General features: G+C 44.7%; 1 protein-coding gene across 1 annotated transcript in view; it reads right to left on the bottom strand.

The window, feature by feature from the left end:
- The window catches only part of LOC121581000 (solute carrier family 22 member 23), a 59579-nt gene that overhangs the window by 24514 nt on the left and 13303 nt on the right, over positions 1-21762 (bottom strand). Inside the window, exons 2-3 of the mRNA XM_041896278.2 lie at positions 9155-9258; positions 8571-8725 (exon numbers count right to left, since the gene is read on the bottom strand). Of these exons, the coding sequence (XP_041752212.1) occupies positions 8571-8725; positions 9155-9258 (259 nt within the window). The remainder of the gene's footprint in view (positions 1-8570; positions 8726-9154; positions 9259-21762) is intronic.

Here is a 21762-nt window from a genome sequence, read left to right as displayed (position 1 = left end):
CCTTCCCAGAAGAGTGGAGGCTGTTATAGCAGCAAAGGGGGGACCAACTCCATATTAATGCCCATGACTTTGGAATGAGATGTTCAACTAGCAGGTGTCCACATACTTTTGGTCATGTAGTGTGGGTGGGACAAGCACATATCACAGTCATAGTAAGTACTTTTTCTTCAATAAAGTAGCTATCAGCAAAGTCAGAGCTAGTTAGGGGGAAATTCAAGTGCAATTGTTAGCTCACGAAAGTATTCTATTTAAAAAAATAATAATAATGCTGCATCCGATACAATGCAGTCCGGTTCTGTTGCTTTGGACAGACTGGGCAAATGTCACTTATCCAAAGGGTGGCTACATCATGTTGTGAAAGCGTGTGCCATGTCTCTGTAGTTTGAATAAAACTGATTCAGCAATATGGGCCTACTACAGTATCAAGCAATGGATATAAGGTCCCCATCCATCCACGGCTCTGGGACTTCTGATAGGGAGGGATACAGCCCCAGGGGAGAGGAAGGGGGCTAGGGGTGAGAGACAGGAATGAAGGGAAAGAAGTTTGCAGAGCAGCCGGGGGGAATGTACACTCAGCACAAAAATTAACTTTACCCTGCTCAGAGGAAGCACTGAGTCTGCACCTTAACTCATCTAGAGCAGAGAGAGAGGGGGAGGAAGGGAGAGAGAGGAAGAGAAGGAGGGAGGGGGTTCTGTGGTAGCCCAGCCCGTGAATGACCCAGCCAGCCACAGATTTCCTCCTCTCTCCTGGCTGAGAAAATCCCCCATTTATCCTGCCTAGATATCCTTATCTGTCTCTCTGGGAAATAGGGCTGATCTCAGCCCTCATTATGTCTAGTGAGCCAGGTCTATCCATCACTAACTGATCCATGTTCAGTTAAGCCTTTATACCTTTATAAAGCCTTTATTCCTTTGTACCTCCATCATTCAGCTAGTTAAGCCTGTGTCCTCCATGACCCCTTCATTCTGCTTTAACTGATCCTAGTGCAGCCCTAACTCATCCTAGTATAGTCAGCTAGTTAAGCCTGGGTCCTCCATCATTCAGCTTTAACTGTTCCGGTTACACTTTTTTTTGGATAGTCCGGATAATCCATCTGTAAATGCTCTACAGATGGCCACACTATCAACATACTATCTGTTGATAAGCAACTGCTTGCTAAGACCCATAGACAATCAATTAAAATAAAATGACATGGAAGCTATAAGGATCCCAGACTCGTACATTCTGCACCATGGGAGCTCCTACATTCGTACATGGACTCAGTCTCAGCATGCCCACACACATGATCACTCACTCAAACCCACTCTCCCCACCCCCCTCCATGCCTGTCTGCTCTTCAGTCTCCTCTCTCCCTCTGTACTGGGAGATTAATGCTTCTGGATACGGGGTGGACTCATGCAAACACACACACACACACACACAGCAGTCAATCTGTCAGAGCAGCAGAACCCAGCCTATTGCATCAGGAAGGGGAACTGAGCTGGCCCAAATCCTGTCTGAATAAACCAGCTTTACTCCCCCATCATCAGAGGGGAAACAGACCAGGATCGAGCACGGCAAACAGGGTACGCCGTCATCTATGTACTTTTTAGAGTAGATAAATGGTTTCCTGTTTTTCAGTGCATCTCCTCAGCAATGTGGATGTACAGCAGATACTTAACTGTACATTAGCGCTAGGAGTATGACTATGTATGTAATTAAGTTGGAGTGCAGACTATAGTGTCTCTAAATTGTAACTACACAGAATAATCAATGCAATCCTGTGAGTGTTGAGAAGTATAACTAAAACACATGTCAGACTGGAATGAATGGACTGTTCACATACAGTCAGTAGTACATTTCATTTACTGTCAGTGCTTCACAGTGATCAAGATACAACCCCGCTCCTTTAACACAAACAGAGCAAGAACCTGATAAAGTCACCTCCTGATAAAGTCACAAGACTAGATTTCCCGGTGAGAATATCACATGACTTTCATCTGGAGGTGTTACATTCTGAATAGATGAACAAATATGGTCATGTAGTGGATACAAAGTGATTCAAAGTAACTGACTTAATCGATTAATGTAATCTTTATAAACATGAGTATAGAAGAGTTAAATCAATCAAATAATCACAATTCTTTTTGAGTTATTTCTTAAATGAGTGTAAAAGTTGACTAACTTGATCCTTTGTGAAATACAACCCAGGTGTTCAATAATAAGGAAGTGATAGGGATGTGGCAACAACAACATATAGTCAAATATGGAAAATCCTACGCACACAAACTTGTGATTCCTACTAGTACACAGGGCTGGGGCACTCCTAGTTAGCTGTCTGGTGACATCATCAGCTCTACCAGCTCATCTCTCAGTCCTAAGACAACACGAGTTCGTGCGCGCACACACGCAAGAGAGGCAGGCAGGGGCAAGCCTGGGAAACACTGCAGCCATAGAGTGACATCATCAAGTATCGCCTGTTTAGACACTGTTCAACATCCTAGGATCACATGAGCTCTGGAATGATACAGTATATGAAGCAACAAGCAGAGGCCTATGTTCAGGGTTGATATGATTTCTATGTTTGCTTGTTTGTGTTGTCTGGGTTGTAGATATACAACATACTGAGATCTCTCCAATACACTGTATACTTTTGTGATTAGCCTAATGAATGAGAGTATGGTCGTCAACATTTACGATTCATTAAGTTAAATGAATAAATTGGCAATATAGGCAACTAAATGTAGCCAATGATCTAGCTAAAATGATCAAATTAAGACTAGTTAAATAGTTGAATTCAATCGCATCACAGGCTGGGAGAGAAGTAACATGGCCTACATAGCTGGGGCAAAACATGAGCTAACAATAACATACAGAGAAATAAACAAATCTAGCTAGCTAAGCCTACCCTCTGTGCCAGAGCACAATAACCCTAGCAAAAAGGTATGCCTACTGATGCTACAGCGCAAAAACACTAACATACTGTAGGTCTCGTCAGTGATGGAACTCTGAGGTAGAAATAGCACTGCATCTGATGACTCTTTAGGTATCTGATTTGCTATTTTGCTATGTTTTAAAAACAGATTGATAGGGTGGACATGGATGTGCCAGTCCTAAAATGGCCCACTGCTTTGGAGTGCACACATCCTGGGTATCGCAGGTAAATGCACACATTAGCACAGCAAACATTTACACTTGTGCCAGCATAAAAAAACAGATTGATAACATCAAATCATCACTAAAGAGTAATGAGTAATAATGAGTCATCACACAGATTGTGAGCTGTATTCCTCTCCCTCGCTCCATCTGTCCCACTCTCTGTCTCTCTGTCTCTCCCATTGCTCTCCCTCTCCCTTGTCTGGATGGTGATAGCGGTTGTGTCAGGAGCCTCACACCAGCCCTGTCCGCCCCTGCAGTATAGCTGAATCGGACAGGCCAGCGCAGCGGAACGAACACAGGCATTTACACAAACCTCTCCCCTACAGAGGCTTACCGCCCGCCATAGAGCTCACTGACTGGCTGGCACTGGGGATATAGTTAGGGAAGGGAAAGGAGCTTGGTTCTGTTACCTTACTAACCATACCCTCATTGTTTCCCAATACACACAATATTTCCATTGGCAGTGTGGTACAGTAAGGCCCCCAAGCAGCATCCAGTGCCCAAACATACCATGTCCAATACTTTCAGGCGGGGAATAACAGATGGAAGCTAGATGGAAGGGAGCACCTTTCCTAAGTAATGAAAGGGGAATTACTGTCATACACACTCCAGAGCCTTTTGAGTCACTGAGTCACTGTGTGTGACGAGGGGAAAACACAAGTCACACAGAGAGTATGTCAACGTCAATCAGCTCTATAGTGCAGCACTGCGTCCTGTCTCTAGTTAGGATGAAACCACACTGAAAAGACACAGTAGCTTACATGGTGGTTTACATGGGGAAATAACACTTGACAGTGAACACCGCAGGGTTTTACCTGGATTACAGTCCCTCTCTCTAGATCGACGTGTGTGTCCGAATGGCAAAGCAAATCAGTCTACCAGGATTATGACTTCTCACTCACAGCCACACTTCAGGAGAAGGAAGAAGGAAAGAATGCCATTTATGTGGGAAATCTTGGAGTGCAAGGCAAGGTGACATAACTACGATAAAATACATTTAGTGTATAGTCACTCCCTTGGTCCAATCATTTACCATTGACCTAGCACATTCATAGACGTAACGCTAGCACGTTAGCGTCTATTCACTTACATATCTGCCATGTACACCGATGCTCCAACACTGCCCCTAAGCTGTCTAAACGTTAATAGGCTATGCCTCACTTGCGATACAGTTTTGTAAACATTTGGAATTTAACTATCATATCGGCAATAAATAATTGTCAAAAAACGAAAAGGTTAAATTACTAACCATCTTTATAGGGTTAGGGTTCCCACACTGCCATATTTCCATGTTAGAGCGCTTGTTTACGGAAGAACGAGGCGACCACCTGTTCTAATTATATATCTAGCATCTCCGAACACCTGTATGTAACGAAAGAAGGATGTCAAAAGTGTTGTAAATGAAATACTGTCGGCTGCAACTGTATTAACCGGTTTAAACAGTGCACAGTTAGTGTATACACTGTGTGTACAAAACATTAAGGACATCTGCTCTTTCCATGAGATAGACTGACAAGGTGAATCCAGATGAAAGCTATGATCCTTTATTGATGTCACTTGTTAAATCCACTTCAAAATCGGTGTACACTACCAGTCAAAAGTTTTAGAACACCTACTCATTCAAGTTTTTCTTTATTTATAAAGAAGGTAGTTACCTGGAATGCATTTCAATTAACAGGTGTGCCTTCTTAAAAGTTAATTTGTGGAATTTCTTTCCTTCTTAATGCATTTGAGCCAAACAGTTGTGTTGTGAAAAGGAAAAGGTGTGTGTGTGGGGGGGTAGCACTATTTGGTAAAATACCTTCTCCATATTATGGCAAAAACAAATCAAATAAGCAAAGAGAAACGACAGTCCATCATTACTTTAAGACATGAAGGTCAACACGGAACATTTCAAAAACGTTGAAAGTTTCTTCAAGTGCAGTCGCAAAAAACATCAATCGCTATGATGAAACTGGCTCTCATGAGGACAGCCACAGGAATGGAAGACCCAGAGTTACCTCTGCTGCAGAGGATAAGTTCATTAGAGTTACCAGCCTCAGAAATTGCAACCCAAATAAATGCTTCACAGAGTTCAAGTAACAGACACATCTTAACATCAACTGCCCAGAAGAGACTGTGTAAATCAGGCCTTCATGGTCGAATTGCTGCAAAGAAACCACTACTAAAGGACACCTATAAGAGGAAGAGACTTGCTTGGGCCAAGGAACACGAGCAATGGACATTAGACCGGTGGAAATGTGTCCTTTGGTCTGGAGTCCAAATTGGAAATGTTTGGTTCCAACCGCCGTGTCTTTGTGAGACGCTGTGTGGGTGAACGGATGATCTCCGCATGTGTATTTCCCACCGTAAAACATGGAGGAGGTGGTGTTATGGTGTGGGGGTGCTTTGCTGGTGACACGGTCTATGATTTATTTAGAATTCAAGGCACACTTAACCAGCATGGCTACCACAGTATTCTGGGGGGGGTTGCAACTCAATATTAGGAATGTGTCCTTAATGTTTTGTACACTTAGTGTATGTTGCAAATGTGAAATTATTTTGATGTGATATGTAAGTAGAGGGATTTATGTTTCTACAACAGTATGGCATTGAGAATCAATTCACGTTTAGATGGAGTATTTGGCTGTTTTGGTTGCCAGAGCCAAAGTTACCTCTGAACAGAACATATAAAAGGTCCTTGGACGTTAAAGGAGTATGCTCGCCTACACTCCTTAACAGTACATCTTGAGCTACCCTTGACCCAAATACTACACGGTTCCTCCCAGGTTTTCCCACACCACAAGTCTCTTAACAGCCATGTTGATATGAGAGCCTAGATGCCCTGAAAAATGTAAATGTTTTGTGAACAGAACTTTGTTGGGAAGTCTAAATATGCCTATGCTATACATAGCAGTAGTATAGATATAGTAATGTAGGGTTTGGATAACAACAGTGCCAAGCTCTGATGAGTACCAGCATTAGCAGAGTTGAGGCAATACGGAGACAGAGGGGAGAGGCAGAATGTGACGTATACCGCCTCCACATTATGAACAACAACATGGGCGACAGTACAGCTCAACTTAAATGACTTGGCTAGCAAGCAACAACAAAAAAACTCCACCCATTCCATAGAGTAATTATTCCAAACTGTATTGGTTGGAATTTCAACACTAAACTTGAATGGCGAGTAACAATAATTCTAAACGTGTGATGACTGTGTGATTAGTTTTAACAAGTAGACAGCTAATGTAGTCCCGACATAATGAATCCTCTCAGCACATAACCTTGATGGAAAATCCTTGCTCTGCCTTTCTGCTGTGTGCTGCTCAACAACACTGATGGGAGAATGAAAGGCAGTCGGTTTCGTACAGTCTTTTACCACCGTTACCTGAGTGATTCAGTGGCACTCCTTAAAGCATACGTACACTCTACAGTATTTACTCTGCAATCACTTGGATGGCAGTTGATAACGGGTGGAAAAACAGAATAGACAAAGAGAGGGCGGAGAGGTGGAGACTGGAGAGAGAGAGAAAGAGAAAAAGAGATGGTGGAGAGGGACAAAAGAGTTGGCGAGACAGAGATAGAGACAAGAAGAGGGTGGGCCTTAATTTAATTGTGTCCATACAGACACAGTATCTAGTCAGCATACAGTGAGACGACTCTGCGAAAGCTATGTAAACAACCAACCATTGAATGCAATTATCAAACACAAACACAGAAGGTCCCAGCAGTCTATTTTGGGAAAGCTGCGAGGCTTTTCAAGGTAGATGGTGTGGAGTAAATTAGAATGACAAGAAGGGCCCCTCTGGCTCTGCCCCCCTTCCGTCCCCCTCCCCCCGCGCATCAGCCACAAGACTAGTTATCAGGACGCTATCATCTCCCCCTCCTCCAACCGTCCCCTCCGCTCTCCACTCTCCCCGCTTCGCTAGCTGGGTAAATGCATTTAAACGGAAATGAGCGGCAGGACCGACTGGAACGGCTTTCTAGGGCAGATTATCACTCATCAAACCTTTACTGTGGAGAGAAAAGGTCACCATTCAAAAGCAACAAGAATTCATCTCTCTGTGACTGTTATGGAGTGTAGAGTGCACACAGTATACACAGTGCCAGTGAAGCACTGCAGTGGGCAAGGCCAGGGAGTACAGTGGAGCAGACAGATTATCAACCTGCCCCCTCCTCTGTTTCTATCTCAGTATCTGTCACTCAGTCTATTGGTTAACAGTAATGAGAGGACAAACCCAGGAAGTGAGCTTGATTGAGAAAAACTGCACTCATTTTAAAGCTGTTCTGTGCTTGTTGGGAGTGCTTCGGAGAGATTGCAGGAGGTCACACCCTCTAAAATATAAGTTGTATGCTATCTGAGGCTACATTTACACTGAAAGGCACTTTGATCAAGGGTATTTGACTCTACAGGAACACACGCAAGGTCAAGCTGGGATGACCTTTTTTAAAACCTTTTGAAAACTTTCAACTCTCTGTCTACCAACAATGCCATGTCGTCTTTCCTAGAACTATAACACATACCAAAACAAACCTATTGTAACTGACCCCATCAAAAGGGTGAGCCTGACACAGCTCTGCCAGTGTTCCATGTAATCGACCAGACAGGCTGCAGGTACAGTATTGCTGCTATGCCTACGCAGTGGCCTTGCCATTCTCCAGCCTCCCTCCGTGTTTAGTACATATTCAACAGCCTCTGACCCTCCACAAACATGACCCACATTGGAAAGGCTAGGGCTGCGTCTGAAATGGTACTCTATTCCCTATAGAGTCCACTACTTTTGACACAGAGCCCTGGTCAAAAGTAGAACCCTGGTTCAAAGTAGGGTACTATATAGAGAACAGGGTGCCATTTTGGACACAGCGTAGGGCTGCTGCAACAGCATCTACATAACCCACATAGGAAAGGCTAGGCAGTGTCTCTCTCTCTATGGGGCTATAGGTTTCCACAGACTCCTTCTGAAATGCTTGCAGTCATCTAAAGTGATGCAGAGGCCTGTCTTAACAGTTTACAGGCAACTAGAACGAACAGCAGCTGTTGGAAAGAACACACCCCTCACACCATATTTACACCTCATGACTAGGGTTTACCCTAGTCTGTGTCCCAAACGACACCCTATTCCCTACATAGTACACTACTTTTAACAAGAGCCCTAGAGAATAGGGTGCCATTTGGGATGTAGCCCTAGTCAGGTAATACGGCCCTACTCATAGTCATAACACCATCTGTTGATATATAGAATGCCAATGCTAACTCAAGACATGGGGGTCTGTCTAATATAACACACTCCACAAAGACAAGGCTATGGAAACCAACAACTGCCCACACTGCAGCACATCCATTACTACAACACTAATTGAAATTCTCACTAAAGAGATAAATCAATGGACTGTACAGTATAGCAATGGCATGGTAAATAGCATGGTGTACTAGACCTGCAGGACTTACTGAAGATGTAGAGGGAGAGGGTGATGCCTGCTAGGCAGAAGCCCTCGAAGAAGCGCAAGGTGCTGAACATGGGAACATTGACCGAGAAGGCCACAGTCAGACCGAACACCAGCATGAACAGGACCGAGATGATCAGGACCGGGTGGCGACCAAACCTGAGGATAGGAGGAAGGAGTGGGGGAGTGAGGAGTGAGTGAGTGAGTGAGTGGGAGAGAGGAGTGAGAGAGGAGGTGAGTGAGGAGGAGAGTGAGTGGGAGTGAGTGAGTGAGTGAGTGAGTGGGAGGAGAGAGAGAGAGAGAGAGAGAGAGAGAGAGAGAGAGAGAGAGAGAGAGAGAGAGAGAGAGAGAGAGAGAGAGAGAGAGAGAGAGAGAGAGAGAGAGAGAAGCACAAATACAGTAGGAAAGATATTTAATTACTTGTCCCATATTTAAACAATACAAGCTAAAAGACTGAAGTCTGCCCCTTAGGGTATTCTATTGTTTCAGTACATTAGCAAGAAACACACTGAAAGCTACTGAACTGAATGTCTATTAAAATATATAATGTAATAACTTTATTATGTAATAGTTAACAATAAAACTCACCAGTCTGCCAGGACCCCAAAGACCAGGTATCCGAATATGGAGCCCACAAGCAGAGAGAACTTAGCGATGTGGACCTTCCATGCTGAGTCACACACCAGACTCCACTGTAGAGGAAGATTAAGAACATAGGAATGTTAGTCCATCCAATGCTTTATCCAGACCCCTCCGAAAGACTCAAAGACACACACACAGAGGGCAGCCATAATATGGCATAGGGAGAAATAACATTTTCATGTCAGCCATTTCGTATTCAGACTGGAACATGTACATTAATTATCTCAGCTAGGGTGAAAAAAAGGCACCACCTGATGGTTGGTGAACTCAGAAAAGTGCTGGTTTTAACTACAGATAAATCGCCCCGGATCCCCGGTCAGAGGGAGAATGACGCAGCAGGAGACATACTCAAGTCACTCATTTATTGCCACAACACACACACACAGCATTGAATTGTAGTACTATGTTGATAATGGGGAAGTGATAGTTTATTTTAATTTTTTTTGCATTGATGCACTGATGTTAGGAAAAGTGTCCAGAGTTTGCAGTCCAGTATGCACTCTTCAGCTAAAGTGTATTCCACTTGACTGAAGGTATCCACATCTCTTGGAAGAACTAAAGACCGGTTAGGGTGGAACTATGCTTTTATAGTTGTCCCGGCCCCACGTTCCCATTGGCCTGGGATCATGTGGGCTGGGTCAACAGTGGGGAGAAATGCCCTAGCATGTTCTTAGAGCAGAGTGCAGCCCATCCTCCCTCCAGCAGGCCTTACGCCACAAACTAATAAACAAGCCCTGACTAGAAGGAGGAGTTTCCACAGCCGCCCCAAATGTTTACTTGGTAAAATTCTTGACAAGACAAAGGAGCTGATCGTGGACTACAGAAAAAGGAGGGCCGAACACGCCCCCATTCACATCGACGGGGCTGTAGTGGAGCAGGTCGAGAGCTTCAAGTTCCTTGGTGTCCACCTCACCAACAAACTATCATGGTCCAAACACACCAAGACAGTCGAGAAGAGGGCACAACAACGCCTCTTCCCCCTCAGGAGACTGAAAAGATTTGGCATGGGTCCCTAGATCCTCAAAAAGTTGTACAGCTGCACCATCAAGAGCATCCTGACCGGTTGCATCACCGCCTGGTATGGCAACTGCTCGGCATCTGACCGTAAGGCGCTACAGAGGGTAGTGTGTACGGCCCAGTACATCACTGGGGCCAAGCTTCCTGCCATCCAAGACCTCTATACAGGGCGGTGTCAGAGGAAGGCCCAAAAGAATTGTCAAAGACTACAGCCACCCAAATCTTAGACTGTTCTCTCTTCTACCGCACGGCAAGTGGTACCGGAGCGCCAAGTCTAGGTCTAAAAGGCTCCTTAACAGCTTCTACCCCCAAGCCATAAGACTGCTGAACAATTAATCAAATGAACCCCCCCTTTGTTTTTACACTGCTGCTACTGGCTGTTAATGATCTATGCAGTCACTTTACCCCTACCTACGGTATGTACAAATTACCTCGACTAACCTGTACCCCCACACACTAACTCAGTACCGGTATCCCCTGTATATAGCCTTGTTATTGTTATTTTATTGTGTTACTTTTTTAACTTCAGTTTATTTAGTAAATATTTTCTTAACTATTTTCTTAAACCTGCATTGTTGGTCAAGGGTATAAGTAAGCATTTCACGGTATTTGTATTCGGCACATTTGACTTAACTGTGTCTCTAGAAGCACTGCGCCACCCTGTGTGATTGCAGGCTGGTGTCCATTGCCTGGATAGCTGCCCTGTGAGGACAGCAGGGGGTGTTGCATTTGCTGTGGGGCATCCCTGTCTGGTGGATGTAGTCATCCGTCTTGGAGTCAGGACGCCGGTGAGCAGACACTGGCAAGGGGCAGGGTCCTGCGAAGGCAGACCCGTGGGTCCCTGGACCAACCAGCCCAGCTTTGTCTTAACAGCTACAGGACTGCCTGCAATACCTGATCGAACAAGCTGGACTGGGGTGATGAGGTGCGAGTAATCAGCGCTGATGAGGAGCAGAGGTGTCACTTGGTTCAGCTCCTGGAGTGGCAGTCCCCGGAGGTGGTAGTGTTGCCTTTGAGCCAGCCGGGCAGGATGGGTTTGCCAGGCTTAGCTTCTTTGCAGTGAATGTGCCTCTGATGGATAAGGGCCTGGAGAAGGCCCTCATGGGTCCCTCCAAGGGACGGAGCCTGAAGCTGAGAGATGAGCATTGTAGGGAGGTATCACCTTGTTTCACTGTCCGCATGCTGAGGGACTCTGTCGCTCCATCAAGCCCGAGCTTGAGGCGTCGGGGAAGGGCATTGTGCATTCCGACCCAGTCTTCCAACACTTCATAGGTGTCCAAGGTTCCGTCCTTCTTTTGCAGGAGAACCTTGACCACTTTGAGCAGTGTCCGGCCTGAGCAGCTCACCTAACCCATCTGAACAACCGCTGGATGTGAAGAAGTGTCGGGATATGTGGACCTAGTCTTCTGCGTGTGCACTTAATGGAGTGCAATGAGGTGCCATCCACCACAGATATCACCCAGTCTCCTGAGGTCACACAGAGCCTCACAGTGAACACGGCCGCACCGCCGACAGTGGCTCTTGTCCTTCAGCCACTTGAGGCTCTGCTCGACAGTTATTGAGGTGAATCTCTCACACCTGCTGAGGTAGTGGTCCCTGCTTTCGCACAGGGGGCAATAAGCCTTGGACTTGGCCCCTGCTGTGGGCTGTGCAGGTGGCAGTTCCTGTGGAGGAGTCTTGGTTGCCCCATAGTACATAGTGGCACTGGAGCGTTTCTGCTCAAAGGCTGCATGCTTGTCCCGTTGTGTACGAGTACTGGCTGCTCTGTCGCGGCTCTGGCACTCTGCTTCGATCTTCAGCCATTGTGCTAGGTACGGAAGGGTGTGGGGAGCTTGCGGGTATGTGGTGTATATTTGGCGCTTGAAGTTCGCAGTGTATTCAGAGCTTCCCCAGAAGACACAGGACTCTGTTACCCCTGGGCCTCTGAGTGAACAGAGCATGCTCATTAAGGTCTGGAGTCGAAGAGAGAACCGACAGAAGGCTTGTGTGTCCCCTGGCTGGATGTCTTGCAACTCCATGATGGCAAGGTAATGTGGATGGCCCCATTGCTGCGGTGTATGGCGCTGGATCATGGAGGAGTGACATGGCCATGAGACGGGAGCTTGCGGCGGTCAAGTAAGTGGTGGAACTTGACCGTTTCATCCTCATCTAGGAGGAACAGGTTTTCGAGGGCCATCTTGAGGAGAGCGAACTCCCCTGTCATCTTTGGTGAAATCAGGGAGTGACAGTTTCTCTTTGTGCATGAAGGTGTCAATCCGTGGCATGTACTACGGTAGCCTTGGCCAGGGCTGAGGCTTGTCAGGCGGGTAACACTGGCTGCTGAGGCGGGTACGTGGAGGCCACAGCGGCTGCATCCGGCTGGTAAGAGTAAGCTTCTCCATCTCCTTCAGCGTCTCCAGGAGACCTTGATGGTCGCCTGAGGCCTGTGACTTGGGCTGTGAGCCATCTGAGGATTTGGCCGGTCAAAGGCTTCAACGAGCAAGTCGAAAGATCTCTCCAGGTAGGTAGGACCGCCTTGATCCAAGACCAAGAGTTGGCTGGGGAGCTAAGAGGACTGTGAGTAGCCCTTACTGGTCATTTCTCCAGGGTAATCGTCTCTAATCCGGCTCGAATGACAATGAAAAAAAAAGTGACACCTGATGGTCGGTGAACTCAGAAAGGTGCCGGGTTAAACTAAAGACAATCGCCCCGGGTCCCCGGTCAGAGGGACAATGACGCAGCATACTCAAGTCACTCATTTATTGCCACAAACATGGCATTGAATTGTATTACTAGTGTTGATCATGGTGGAATTGGAAGTGATAGTGGTGGAAGTAATATATTATTTTATTTTTTTGTGGTCCAGTATGCACTCTTCAGCTATGGTGGAAGGGCAGTGGGCAGCCCATCCCCCCTCTAGCAGGCCTTGCACCTCAAATGAATAAACAAGCCCTGACTCTGAGGATTTTCTGCACAGGGTGTGTTACTCAATACATCCAATAACTAAATGAAGCACATACATTATTTGTCAGACTGTATGAGGATATTAACTCAGGGCTACAACGCATTAGCTACCTTGCTATAGGGATTTGAAACAGGCAGCAAAACCCCTGATTCCAATCCAGTTTCCCTAACCAACATCTCACTTTGCTAACACTGCCTTAACCATAGATACCATAAACATTGCTTTAAAGCCTCCATTCAAATTGTTGTCAACCATGTAAATGTACTCTAGCCTATTATCCAGTGTTTCCTCTTCCAACGCCTAGATCCCCCTCTGTGTGTAGGCTATAATTATGTATACCTCTGGCCTTGTACTGTAGTCATATGTGAACAGAACAAACCCACTTTGAACAAATCTATCAAATATTGATGAATAAAGTAGATAGTTGTACAGTATGTCTAATAAATCAATCATATTGTCACGCTCGTTGAGTAAATGGTCGGACCATGGTCCAGCGTGGTATGCGTACATGTTTAATTTATTAAATAAACACTTGACAAAAATAACAAAAGCAACTGAACGTGAAGTTCTAAAGGCAAACAGCAACAAGCCTAAACAGAAACAAGATCCCACAACATAGGTAGGCAAAATGGCTGCCTAAGTATGATCCCCAATCAGAGACAACGAACGACAGCTGCCTCTGATTGGGAACCACACCCGGCCAACATAGAAATATATACAGTGGGGGAAAAAAGTATTTAGTCAGCCACCAATTGTGCAAGTTCTCCCACTTAAAAAGATGAGAGAGGCCTGTAATTTTCATCATAGGTACACGTCAACTATGACAGACAAATTGAGAAAAAAAAATCCAGAAAATCACATTGTAGGATTTTTTATGAATTTATTTGCAAATTATGGTGGAAAATAAGTATTTGGTCACCTACAAACAAGCAAGATTTCTGGCTCTCACAGACCTGTAACTTCTTCTTTAAAGAGGCTCCTCTGTCCTCCACTCGTTACCTGTATTAATGGCACCTGTTTGAACTTGTTATCAGTATAAAAGACACCTGTCCACAACCTCAAACAGTCACACTTCAAACTCCACTATGGCCAAGACCAAAGAGCTGTCAAAGGACACCAGAAACAAAATTGTAGACCTGCACCAGGCTGGGAAGACTGAATCTGCAATAGGTAAGCAGCTTGGTTTGAAGAAATCAACTGTGGGAGCAATTATTAGGAAATGGAAGACATACAAGACCACTGATAATCTCCCTCGATCTAGGGCTCCACGCAAGATCTCACCCCGTGGGGTCAAAATGATCACAAGAACGGTGAGCAAAAATCCCAGAACCACACGGGGGGACCTAGTGAATGACCTGCAGAGAGCTGGGACCAAAGTAACAAAGCCTACACACTACGCTGCCAGGGACTCAAATCCTGCAGTGCCAGACGTGTCCCCCTGCTTAAGCCAGTACATGTCCAGGCCCGTCTGAAGTTTGCTAGAGTGCATTTGGATGATCCAGAAGAGGATTGGGAGAATGTCATATGGTCAGATGAAACCAAAATATAACTTTTTGGTAAAAACTCAACTCGTCGTGTTTGGAGGACAAAGAATGCTGAGTTGCATCCAAAGAACACCATACCTACTGTGAAGCATGGGGGTGGAAACATCATGCTTTGGGGCTGTTTTTCTGCAAAGGGACCAGGACGACTGATCCGTGTAAAGGAAAGAATGAATGGGGCCATGTATCGTGAGATTTTGAGCGAAAACCTCCTTCCATCAGCAAGGGCATTGAAGATGAAACGTGGCTGGGTCTTTCAGCATGACAATGATCCCAAACACACCGCCCGGGCAATGAAGGAGTGGCTTCGTAAGAAGCATTTCAAGGTCCTGGAGTGGCCTAGCCAGTCTCCAGATCTCAACCCCATAGAAAATCTTTGGAGGGGAGTTGAAAGTCCGTGTTGCCCAGCGACAGCCCCAAAACATCACTGCTCTAGAGGAGATCTGCATGGAGGAATGGGCCAAAATACCAGCAACAGTGTGTGAAAACCTTGTGAAGACTTACAGAAAACGTTTGACCTGTGTCATTGCCAACAAAGGGTATATAACAAAGTATTGAGAAACTTTTGTTATTGACCAAATACGTATTTTCCACCATAATTTGCAAATAAATTCATTAAAAATCCTACAATGTGATTTTCTGGATTTTTTCTTCTCATTTTGTCTGTCATAGTTGACGTGTACCTATGATGAAAATTACAGGCCTCTCTCATCTTTTTAAGTGGGAGAACTTGCACAATTGGTGGCTGACTAAATACTTTTTTCCCCCACTGTAACATAGATATGTCAATATTCACACCCTGACCAAACTAACTAGAGAATAACAGGGTTCTCAAGGTCAGGGCGTGACACATATACTGATTCATAGCTACATGTCCTGTATGGGGACTGGTAGACTGGGTTTGCACTTCTCCTTTGATTTTGTTTCTTCTCCTTTGGAACTCAGTGTCTTTAGGTCTATCATGGTTTATAACCACTTATAACCTCTGGCATTGTGACCTGTTGTGTTCAGAGTGGAAACTTCTGGAGTATTACTCATTGCCACCATGCAGTGAACATGACACACACACACACACACACACACACACACATGCATGCAGCATGCCATTCATACCTTCAGTATCGATGTCACTATGGATCAAGACCAAGACGGGAAGCAAACAAGTTCCCCAATGTTGCGCAATACCACATAACAATAACAAGGAAGTCTGCTCTGTCTTGGTCTGTGTCAAACTAGCGTGTTGAAAGTGTGGTGTGTGTGTTTGTTTGCGCTTCAGAGCTGGGACTGTGTATAAGACCATGGGATATGGAGAAATCATGACCGTGCAGATTGGGGGACCAATCAGACCATGCGGTCGAGGTGACTGACTAAGCATGACAGATGAATGCGGTTCAAAGCAGTTGATGACTGCAAGGTTAAAAGTAACCTCAACGATTAAATCAGCACCAAAGAAAGAGATGACCGTGCAAGAAGCCTGACCACATCTTTGTTAGAGGAACAGCATGTCTTAATGTTAACCATGATAAAAAGCCTAACCAGCCTTAGCATGCTTCCTTTAGTGCACTCATTCACTCACACACTATTGTAATGGTCATTGCAGAGAGCTGAATTGAAGGCTCTGTGTTAGACAGAAGGCAATGCCTTAATAATCCATTCGTTTGACAGGCAAGTGGAAGGACAAAAGGCCTATTTGTGCTCTGGGTCTGTGTGTGGCAGCAGGGGAGGGCATCAGGGCCCGAACACTGGCCCCGAGTGACAGCCCCAGTCCAGGGAGGGGACAGAGGGGGACAGGAGCCTCCCTGCATGCACCCTGCTGCTGTGTCTGTGTCGTTTAACACCAACGGTCACCCTGCATCAGTGATTCTGATTCGTTTAACCCCAATGGTCACTCTGCATCAGTGATTCTGATTGGCCCTGACAAGGACGCTATGCGCCAACTACATGTACAGTACATGTCTAACTAAAGAGAGGGAGGGAGTAGAATGAGGGAGAAGGTGGGGGAGGTAGAGAGGGAAATGAAATGCTTGACACTGAATGAGGATTGAAGAGAGAGAGAAAGAAGGAGAAAGATAATAAGGAAATATATTAAGGGAAAGAGAGCGAGACAGAGAGAGAGAAATGATATGCCTGACAGGGAGTGTGAGGAGAGGGAGAGAGGGGAGAGACAGGGAGAGTGGAGTAGAGAGACTGGTTATCAGTCATTTTCTAATTAACAGTATAAGTTTATAAGGATTCTTTCATCTCTGGGATCAGGGAATATAGGAGAGTAGGAGGTGGAGGTGTGAGTGACAAAGAGAGAGAGAGACATCAAAAGACACATTCCATTACCGGCACAGTTGTCATAGATAAAATATCTGAAAATATAAACCCACAACTATACAAATCAGTGAGATCATTTAGATAATTAATATGTGACTCATTGAGAAATCACCTAGGTTAGAAATGCCACATTCTAGAGCTATTATGTGCAGGTTTCTATATCATATCCCACATAAATATCATACCAGAATCAATTCTCAAGTTACCCCCTAAAAAATAAAACATTCTCAAATTACACATCAAAGCTTAGACAAATTACAGAAATGTTCAACAGGACTGTCTGGGATATACAAATGTACATGCTGAGCAGACAATGGTGACATCCATTCAAACACCACCTCAGGACACATCTATACTGTTAACATACTGTTAACATTCATGGATATAATGGTGCATCTTTTCTCTCGGGGGCACAACTAAATTAACAGTCTAAGGAAAAGTAGCATTATTCCTCTACTGAAATGAACAGGCGGTTTTAGCCTTAGAGAACAGTGGCACGCTCAGTGACAGGGAAAGGACAACAGTCTTCCACCACGGCACAATCTCCTTATTTATGAAGGCCTGCTGTGTGCGTGTGTTTCCAAGACAGTGCACACACAGTGAAAAATGGTACCAGTGCCCGTCAGACCACTTTCTGAGAGAGACTTGCTGATCAGATCAAACTAAAGAGTTGTCTTTGAGTTCTGCAGGGAGCATAGCAATATTCAAGACATTCTTACTGTATCCTGAAAGTGTCCACACAGACATACTCAAACCCATCAAGGATCAGAAGACATTCTTCAGTTTGGGTGTGTGTACACTGTAAGGTAATAGCATATTGGGTATGAGTAACCTTGTACTGTGTGGAGAGAGAGCGAGAGAGAGAATAGACAATGTTATTGGGTGGATAGTGGGTGAAACGAGAGGCTTTTGTCCTTGTAATGTGTCAGCATGCAGTGAACGATTACTGCACTGCCTGACTCTCATTGCTCCTTCTCCATCTGTCTGTCTCTTACACAAAGTGCTCCAGCCTATCCAGTTCCGGCAATGTAGCTGATGAACCATATAATTAAACTGTTTTTTTTTAAATAAATCTCACTATTTTGTCATTCTGCAGAGAGAGGGGAGGGCGTGATTAGCTACTTCCTTCCGAGCCTTGCATTCCATCAATGAATCCTAAAACCACTGCGACCGGGGCCAAAGGTTGCTCCGGGTCACACATTTAGTTGCATGTTTACTGCTTCTCTGCTCAAAAACACATCTTATCAGAATCTAACTCCCGCCAGCACACACAACGCCTGTACGAAGCTTTATCTTTCAGTCCCACAGGCAGGCCTCTTTTCTCACAGCTGACATGTGTGTATCTATCCGAGCAGCTGTGTCTGTCTCCTGCTGTCCCACCCTGATCCTGGGTCTGTGGATAGGACATGGAAGACGGAGAATCTCTAAGGCTAGGTGTTCCTGTATTCACTCGCAGGGCGTTGGGGGGCCATTATCCAGTCCTGCGATCACTACAGTGGAATTGGGTGCAAACCTTATCTCGCCGTACTTGTATGAAAGTGCGGTGTCATGACATACAGTTATCTTGTTGTACAGGTAAAGAATACAGACTTTCGTAAAAAACGAAAAAGGCATCTGCTTTAACATATACACATAATGTATATAAAAGAATAAGGGTGCCAGCTTGGGGAGTAGTATATTCTTACATTTCTTATTTAAATTAGAGGAATTACTGTATGTTGTTATACTGAACAAAAATATAAACGCAACAATTTCAAAGATTGTACTGAGTTACAGTTCATATAAGGAAATCAGCCAACTTAAATAAATTCATTAGGCCGTAATCTATGGATTTCACATGACTGGGAATACAGATATGCATCTGTTGGTCACAAATACCTTTAAGAAAAAGTTAGGGGTGTGGATCAGAAAACCAGTCAGTATCTGGTGTGACCACCAATTGCCTCATGCAGCGCGACACATCTCCTTCGCATAGAGTTGATCAGGTTGTTGATTGTGGCCTGTGGAATGTTGTCCCACTTCTCTTCAATGGCAGTGCAAAGTTGCTGGATATTTGCAGGAACTGGTACAGGCTGTCGTACACGTCGATCCAGAGCGTCACAAACATGCTCAAATGGGCCTCAGGATCTCGTCACTGTATCTCTGTGCATTTAAATTGCCATCGATAAAATGCAATTGCGTTTGTTGTCTGTAGCTCATGCCTGCCCATATCATAACCCCACTGCCACCATGGGGCACTCTGTTTACATCAGCAAACCACTCACCCACACAACGCCATACACGTGGTCTGCAGTTGTGAAGCCGGTTGGACGTACTGCCAAATTCTCTAAAACGACGTTGGAGGTGGCTTATGGCAACAGTTCTGGTGGACATTTCTGCAGTCAGCATGCCAATTGCATGCTCGCTCAAAACTTGAGACATCTGTGGCATTGTGTTGTGTGACAGAACTGCACATTTTAGTGCATATGGAACATTTCTGGGATCTTTCATTTCAGTTCATGAAACCAACACTTTACATGTTGCGTTTATATTTTTGTTCCTGTTTATAACATAAGACTTTCTGCCTTTGCACCACTGTACAACATTCCCACCTAGATACTACTCCAGCTACATTTTAAGAAGTGCTGTTCCCCCTTCTATGCCTTCTCCAACCACTAACTCTGCAATTAATATGGACAACCACAACATTCTTTGAACACACTGGGGGTTTTAGTCAGTATAGTCTAGATCAGTATAGTCAAGATTACTTTCGCAGTCAAAAAGCAAGCTGAGATCTAACTCTCAGATTTAAAAAATAAATAAAAAAATTACATGACTTAAAACATGTAACATGAACGTACTAAAACAGTTCTGTAGGAATGAGGTTTGGTCAGTAGGCCTAATACATTATCACAGCATATTGGCTATATGCCTGGCCTGCCAATATTGTAATTCTCAGACCATATTATATTTCAAAACTCGAGCTTTGATAACAAAATAGATCAGTTAGTGTAGCATTTGCAAGGCAGTGCAGAGCATGAATTGAAATAATTAGCTTTGTTATTTTACTGGACTGATGGTACCTGCATCTGATGCAAGACAACTGGGAACTAAAACATTTGTTTTATGTCAAATCATGAGGTCAGTGATCTTCACGTCGGGAAGTCGGAGCTCTAGAAAGATGCCAGAGTTTCCGACTTCGAATTCCAAGTTGGATAACCGTTCAAAACGATTTTTCCCAGTCGGATGTAGTTTCATTCCCCCAGAGTTCCCAGTTGTCTTGTGCCCTATTCGGACGGTTTTAGTATTCCAAGATATGGGTAATGTGCTTTTTACTATTGCACATCAGTGATTTTAATGAACGATCCGCACGGGATAAGGTTTCTCCCCAAAAATCACTGAGGAGGGCGTTTCTGATAGTCAGTTTGGTCTGTTCCAAGATGTACTCGTCACACACTACTTCCACCTACCGCAACAACAACAACAGGACAACAACACACGTGTAAACTGCAGCGGCAATTCAAAATCTGGCACCCAAGTCGAAGAAAACCAGGCACTGGACAAGAGAGGAGACGCTTCCAGCGCCAGTTCGAGGAAACTATCTGAAAAGAAAGTATCAACAGAGCATTAAGCATGACAAATGGCTCAAAGCCCCAGTACTGCCGGTACTTTAAAGAAATGGATGCAGTTTTGTGTAAGAGCATATTTTTTATTGCTTATTTCAGTTAGCAAACTAGCTAGCTTCTGTCTGAATGCATGGCTAATATGCTGGCTAGCTAATGTCTAGTTAGCAGGATGCATGGCTAGTTAGCTAGCTCTAAAAGGTTGGCTGGCTATATGTATGGTCAGCTGGATATTTATCAGAAGTATCCCCTTATGGATTGTCCGCCTCTCATGGTCCCTGCTCTCTCCTTCCTTTCCTCCGGTGAGACTGACAGAGAGGGGACACCATCTTACACCTGATGGCGAAACTTGAGTCGCATCTGCCTCATGCACAAATTCATGTTGTTCCTATGACCAGAGAAAGTTAAATAGTCCTCAATATTTAAATAGACATGACGAGGTGCTAATAATAATAATAATAATAATAATAATGCAGGGCTATCGATACACTTGGCTACTCATTTATTGCACCGTGAGCGGAAGTATGGAGAAGCGCGTTTTATGTTTTGTAATAGTGTTGAATAAAAACAGTTGACAGTGCTGTATAAAAACAGCAGCTCTTTGCTGTATTCTTTGACAGTCTCTCTGTGGTCATGGTTTTAAAAGTTATTCAATCTTAAGTAGGCTAATAGCCTATCAAACATTGCTGTGGCCAGGGTCGTGGAAGCTCTGTAGGAACGGTGATTTGAGCTATCCGATTGGCCAGCGCAGTAGGTGCACAGATCACCAGGTCCGGCCAGTAGGCGGAGTTTGTCTTTTCAGACAAATAAAATGGATCAAAATGGGAACACTTTTCTTACCCGGTGCGCAGGGCTTCTGAATCAAGTGCACCTACCGCCAACAGCACAACACAAATACATAAAAAAGGAGCGCAAGCTTTTATCGTTGACTTTTCTACAGAAATGTCTGGTGATCAACTAGGAATGCCTTGAAGATCGACCAGTTGATCGTGATCGACCGGTGGGCGACCACTGGTCTAGATAGAATGTGATGAGTTTTATGGCTCTACTCCAGGCTGTGTGAGGCTGCTGCCATCTGAATGTAATGTAGAGTATATGAGCGGAGTGAGATTAAGCAGGGAGAGTGGGAGA

The sequence above is a fragment of the Coregonus clupeaformis genome, chromosome 14, assembly GCF_020615455.1.
Source record: "Coregonus clupeaformis isolate EN_2021a chromosome 14, ASM2061545v1, whole genome shotgun sequence".
Taxonomy (NCBI): Eukaryota; Metazoa; Chordata; class Actinopteri; order Salmoniformes; family Salmonidae; genus Coregonus; species Coregonus clupeaformis.
Note: the sequence above shows the minus strand (reverse complement) of the source record. Positions and strands in the feature narration are given on the sequence as shown.